This window comes from Octodon degus, unplaced genomic scaffold (genome assembly GCF_000260255.1).
Source record: "Octodon degus isolate 3935 unplaced genomic scaffold, OctDeg1.0 scaffold00034, whole genome shotgun sequence".
NCBI lineage: Eukaryota > Metazoa > Chordata > Mammalia > Rodentia > Octodontidae > Octodon > Octodon degus.
Genome location: NW_004524610.1, coordinates 5,819,323 through 5,825,225, shown reverse-complemented (window position 1 = coordinate 5,825,225; position 5,903 = coordinate 5,819,323). Strand labels below are relative to the sequence as shown.

The 5,903-nt window shown below is 37.4% G+C and overlaps 1 protein-coding gene and 1 long non-coding RNA gene across 2 annotated transcripts in view; both read left to right on the top strand.

Annotated features, from left to right (window-relative positions):
* LOC111816545 (triadin-like) overlaps positions 1 to 4,117 on the top strand; it is a 114,772-nt gene extending 110,655 nt beyond the window's left edge. The window contains exons 15-17 of the mRNA XM_023714215.1: positions 687 to 731; positions 1,886 to 1,906; positions 3,978 to 4,117. Coding sequence (XP_023569983.1) covers positions 687 to 731; positions 1,886 to 1,906; positions 3,978 to 4,117 — 206 coding nt within the window. The remainder of the gene's footprint in view (positions 1 to 686; positions 732 to 1,885; positions 1,907 to 3,977) is intronic.
* A 52-nt stretch (positions 4,118 to 4,169) lies between these two features.
* LOC111816540 overlaps positions 4,170 to 5,903 on the top strand; it is a 4,270-nt gene continuing 2,536 nt past the window's right edge. The window contains exon 1 of the long non-coding RNA XR_002820905.1: positions 4,170 to 4,205. This is a non-coding gene — a long non-coding RNA (uncharacterized LOC111816540). The remainder of the gene's footprint in view (positions 4,206 to 5,903) is intronic.

The window sequence follows — 5,903 nt, the reverse complement described above, 5'->3', positions numbered from 1 at the left end:
GGCTGGCTGTCTTAAGGGCAGGTGTGGTACATCTTGTGAGGCTGGGGATCGAATCACGATCCCGTACACCTGACTGCATTTGCCCAAGCGGCGCTTTAAACAACTGAGCTACTGGGCAGGCCCCGGGTCCTAGAATTAGAAGAAATTCAACAATGAGAGTTCTACCTGGATCTGGCAGGAGACAGTGGCGCAGGACAGAAAGTCCCCAGCCTACGGCACTCTCTGGATCGAGTAGATTCAATCAGTCTCTATGGAAAAGACCAGCTCAGCACTGAGGGCCTGTGAGTTGGCAGGAAGCAGAGCAGGGGTCAAGTCAGGAAACAGAGGCTGTGGTCAAGTGCTAAGGGTACGCGCTGTCTGACTTCAGAAGTCCCAAGGAGGGAGTGACCCAACCCTCAGCCAAGGCAGAAAAAGCAATTCTGCTCTTCGGTGAATGCGAGTCTCCCCTCTTTAAACCACCTGGCCCCAAGAGGGCTGTTCCCGGGACTGTCCTTCAGCCACCTACAGGAGAAAGATTTTGCAGAGCATTGCAAGGCGCCTACCCTTGATTAGAATGTTTCCATGGCAGTATGCTCTCTGAGGTACAAGTCACATACAAATAACATAAGGCACACCTTTTGTGTCAACCGGGCACTGACTCATAATGAATCTACTGACTGCCAGAGAATGTTGACTTCCCTTTCTAGGAAAAGCGGGACATCAAGCAAAAGAAGCACCCTCTGTTAAGACAGGTATTGCCCTTTGCTTTTTAAGGTGGGGTAGTCTACCTTCTTCGTGGGTTAAACTAACTTGTCAAATTCTTCTCCTGCCGTTTCCTCCTACCGTTTAGTTTTCTGGTTTTGCTGTACAATCTGGTGTGTCTGAATAAGAACTGTGTTGCCACCAGTCAAATACAGATTGCAAGTATGCCACTGGAACATGGAAACATTAACAAACTATTTTCATGATTCCTAAGATCTTTCCTTTAGGCTCAGTGTTCACTATTGTCGTTATTGTGACCTTTCATATCGATGACTCTAACTCACTGCGGTAGTTTAATATGGCCTATCCAGTTACTCACTTTAATTTCACTAATTGAATTTCAATGGATATATTTTCTTAAAATAGACATTGTTCTTTCTAAGAAAGCTTAATTCTTTCATAATATCACATTTTAAAAAATGTTTAACACTTTATATGGTTAAACACTGCGAGACTAACTGGAAAAAAAAAAGTCCAACTCCTTCATCTTTCCTATACTTCCCAGTACCCATTGTAAAGTTTTTGAAACTATTCAGTGATAATGTTATTTTTAATTTATTTTTTCAGTATTACCTCTCTATACATAAACATATATATATATATATATCTTTTATTTTTTAAGACAAATAACAAAATGTCTTGAAATTTTAAAGTGAAATTCCATGCAAAAGCTCCCCATTAATAGTGTTCTATTATACGGCTACATGCAGAGTTTCCTACTAGCCCTTTAAAAGCTCCATAATAATGAGTACTTCTGCCTTTCTAGTTCTGTTGATTTGACAAATTAACAAATGTGCCCAATTTTGTTACTTTTCAGGTTAAAATACCTCATACTATACGCATTCTATAGCATTCAGATGCAGTCAAGTTCATACTGTTATAAACATTCATGTTATATCAATTTAAAGATGATATTTTGGAGAAATAAAAGGGTAGCTAAAAATTCTGTTTTTATAGGTTTATAGCTAAACTCATTGGAAAATACGTCAAGTTTACCCAAAAAACATTCCCTGTTGCTTATTTTACTATACACTTAATCTTATTTTTGTTTTAACTATTAAAAAACAGAAACAGCATATATAAAAGTTAATACATTATCCTATACTCAAAATTGTCATTAATTTTCTTTTTGTTTTATTTTTAGACAAACCAAAACCAAGTTCAAGTAAGTGTATCATTTGAAGGTTTTAAGAATATCCTATCACATTATTTTAATTTTATATTTTCCTTAGAATTTTGTACTTGCCTTGAAAATGAAGTTTAAAAGTGTGGAATGCTCACGAATAAAGTAACTATCCTGCTGTAGCGTATATGACATACTAGCTGGCAGATGACACTGTCTAAATCCCATTCATTAGCCCTTAAGCAGGTGCTTACTGGGCCAGGTTAGGCACACGACAGTGCATTAGCACAGCGAGGACAGACAAGCCATCGTGCTTGCGGAGCTAGTGCTTTTATCATGAACTATTTCTAGCACAAAACAAGCACTCTTCTCTCTGTTTGGTCTACGTTAGGTATTTGTTAAGATGTATTAAGTAAACATAACATGGAGATCCCTCTAATAGTCACATTGTGCATTAGTAAACGTTCACTGCTCCAAATGTGTGTCATGAATTATTGAATATCAACCCATTAGCTTTTAATTTTCTTAGTTTTTCAATGCTTTGGGATTCATTATCTTCAGCAATTCATAATTGTTTTATTTATGACATTCTAAGCAACAATAAAATGCAGCGTTAAATAGATTGTTTAAAAACTATCAAAATATTACACAGACATTTCTCTGAGATAAAAATATGTAAATGCATAAAGAAATGAAGAGTTTGTCTTTTAAATCTTTTAAATGCCAAAGACTAGTGTGCTTCTTAATGTTAGGAGAGGTTCCTTAAAAGCGCGCTATTCTGATTCAATCCCAGTTTTAAACGTTAAATATTGTCCTTCAGTGAGAAAAGTCTCTTTTATGTTGAGTTTGTATTATTGCTACTAACATGAAGAATATTACTAAAACTTAAGCTTTTGTGTTAAACTGGAATGCTAGTTATTTGAAAAATCTGATTTTTAGGGAATATTATTCATTAATAATTTATCATAGTTCAATCAACTTATCTTGTTGAAGTCTTGCAAATAGCTTCCACAAATAGTATACAGCTCTAATAATGTCTAACAATATTTTAAGAGCAATTTCTTGTACTTTCAGGGAAGTCATGTTTTCTGCGTTTTCACCTGAACTGATTTGGGAGGGAAATATCTGCTGGCTCATATTTAGAAGCATGATCCGTTTATGAAATAACAGGCTCCGAGGCTAACACTGCATTCTGCCGGGCTAAGCGCAATGGCCATTTCTCCTGTCCCCTTACCAGACTGTGGGCACTGGGAGCCGAGTCCTGTGTGTCACCCACACCTCCACTCAGCTGCACTTCATACAGCATTTCACAAACAAGACTTCTTTAGTAACAGTCGATAAGTGAATGCTTGTATGCAGGTATAAAGATCCAAAGTAAACATTTATGTGACAGAAAAATAGTGTATAATTAACAGAACAAGGAACTTAGAATTTCTTCATTCCATCATATATGAAGACAATTTGAGCCTAATTTGTAATATTCTGAGATGCCTTCTTACATTTTTCAGAAATATCAGTGTTTTTCTCCTGCTAAGTATATGTGCCTATTGTAATATAATAGATAATCTGGGAAAATCAATTTCAATTATTTGCTACTAAAATAAACTATTCTGTTTCCCTAAAGAGGTGGCAGCAGAAGTCACACGATCAGGTAGGTACTTACTGTTCATCCCACAGAAGTAGTGAGCTGCAAACTCTCTAAGCTAGACTCTAGTTTTGTCACATTTAGAAAATCCTTTAAATACTCATAGCCCTGGTCTTCTGGCCTACAGAAATAACTCCCAAGCAATTAATTTAATGATTAAGAGAAGTAACACATGTCGTCTTTCCACTGCATAATTGGTGTCATGCACAAAATGTTGATTTTTTTTTTCATGCTTTAGTCTGACAACCAGCTCGCTAAGCCTTGTTTTGGAAACTGCGCCCGCCGTTACGGGAGACAACGTGCAGCTTCCGCATTAGCTCCCTCGTTTTTGAGCACACACCTCAGCAATCAGATCCTTTAGCGCAACGCTAAATATAACAACTGAAATTTAGACGTTTTCCCTGCTGTTGCAAGATGAATCCGATGAATAAATGCGCAGCTTACTCTCCTGCACTTCGAATCGTGCAGGAAGGCAAGGGCTGTGCACGCCCGAGGTCCGCGTTGGCAGAACACGCGCCCCGCGGAGGGACTCGCTGCGCGTCTCCAGCGAGCAGGTCCCGAGCTGCGCCACGCGGCATCCCGCCTTCGCGTGTTTGCTTCAGGACTGACTCGGAGGGTCGTGCTGTTAAAGATGATGACTCATTTTTTTCTCTTTAGAAAAGAAGAAAGTTGAAAAACCTGAAAAGGAAAGTAAAGGTAAAGTTGACATTTTAAAATACGCTACTAAAATAGTCATAAAAAGAAAAGAAAAATCCTCATAAGTATACAAAGCATATGCCTTGAAAACACTCCATGAAAATATAGAGCGCGATTTTGTAGCACGCATCAGAATTACTGCTCGTCCATGCACAAGCTGAAAGCCTCCCATCGTGTTACTATGAAATACCTAAAAGGTACCCGCATTTACGTCACAAAGCAAACTACAGATTATTGTTAATTAATATCAAAGATTTCCTTTCACGGGACTCCAGAAACGTGAATTTTGACTATATAAAATTCTAACCATTAGCAAGACGTATTGCTAAATGCAGTTTATTGGCTATGTGCGCTGAGATCTGCCTGAATCCTAGTATTCACGTAGGAGCCTCACAAGTTTGAGTCCAGCCCTGGAAGTGAACTGACTTAGTGAGGCTCTGTACAGATAAATGAGTGAAGACCCTGGACTCGATATCCAGTTATTTATATATATAATCTTTTATTCTTTACTAAAAAATTAGAAATGAAGCATCTTCTCAAAGAAAAAAAGTTATTTTTCAAATATATTGTAAAAGAGTCTGGGGCTGGGAGTTTGATTCCTGGGCCTGCTATACTGGCCCCACCCCCAGGGCGTACTAAGATGGTGATTGAGACTGGGCATGGTGGGGTGCCTGTAATCCCAGTGCTTGGGAGGCTGTAAACAGGCAGGTCACTGGGAGTCCGATCTACGTAGTGAGACCATGTAGACCCTGTACTAAATACAAAAAAAAAAAAACCCTCAAGCCTTGCAGTCAAATTTTGAGTGAGAATTTATTTGTACCATTAGTAAACAAAATTTATATTTTCATATGCGATGGGTGCTGGTCTGGGAAAAGAGACAATGTCATGAGGAATGGCGGCTTGTGTTAGCTGGTGTCAGAGGAGCAAGGACTGACGGGAAATCAAGGACTCAGCCTCTCTCTGGTGTGTCCTGTGGTGAACAGGACATTAGAAACACTCCTTTCTCCACCTTGATACTGGGTTTGTTTAGTCAGTGAAATATGCCTCATATTATAGTAATCGCTGATTGTAGTATAATTATCTGGAAAACTCACAAAGGCTTTAACCATCCTAGAAAACTTCTGCTGATCTGAAGAAAAACATCCTTTTATGTGTCAAAATGATTGTCAAATACACAAAAAACCTAGTGTTTTTCTTCATCTTATCACAATGAGCTGTTTTGCATGGACTCTAATTAATCACTACATTCAGATCTGTTCATGCAAACAAAGCAATCTACTGTTAACATTTATTTTGTAGATATTAGATAAAACACAAAATTTAGTACAATGAATTTGAGAAGATATTTGCCACACTTAAATTATTCCTAGCTTCCTAAGCTTAAAATGAGACATAATTTTTTTCCTTGAATTTTTTTATTGGTACATTTTATATATACATAGTGATAGCATTCATCATAGGGAAATTGTACCTTGCTTCAAACAATAGTTTCATGCATTTTTAAAAAAAGATTTAAAATTTCTGGATTTAGTTCAACTTATAATACCACATTTCCAAGAAAAATGAACTTTTTCCAAAGACATTTAAATAAAATCATACCAAGATGCACAGAAATGAAATTGTTCAAAACTTCTTGTAAAGAAAAAAATCATTAAAGCATATACATAAAAATATTAGCTATGGAAGAACAAAATTAAA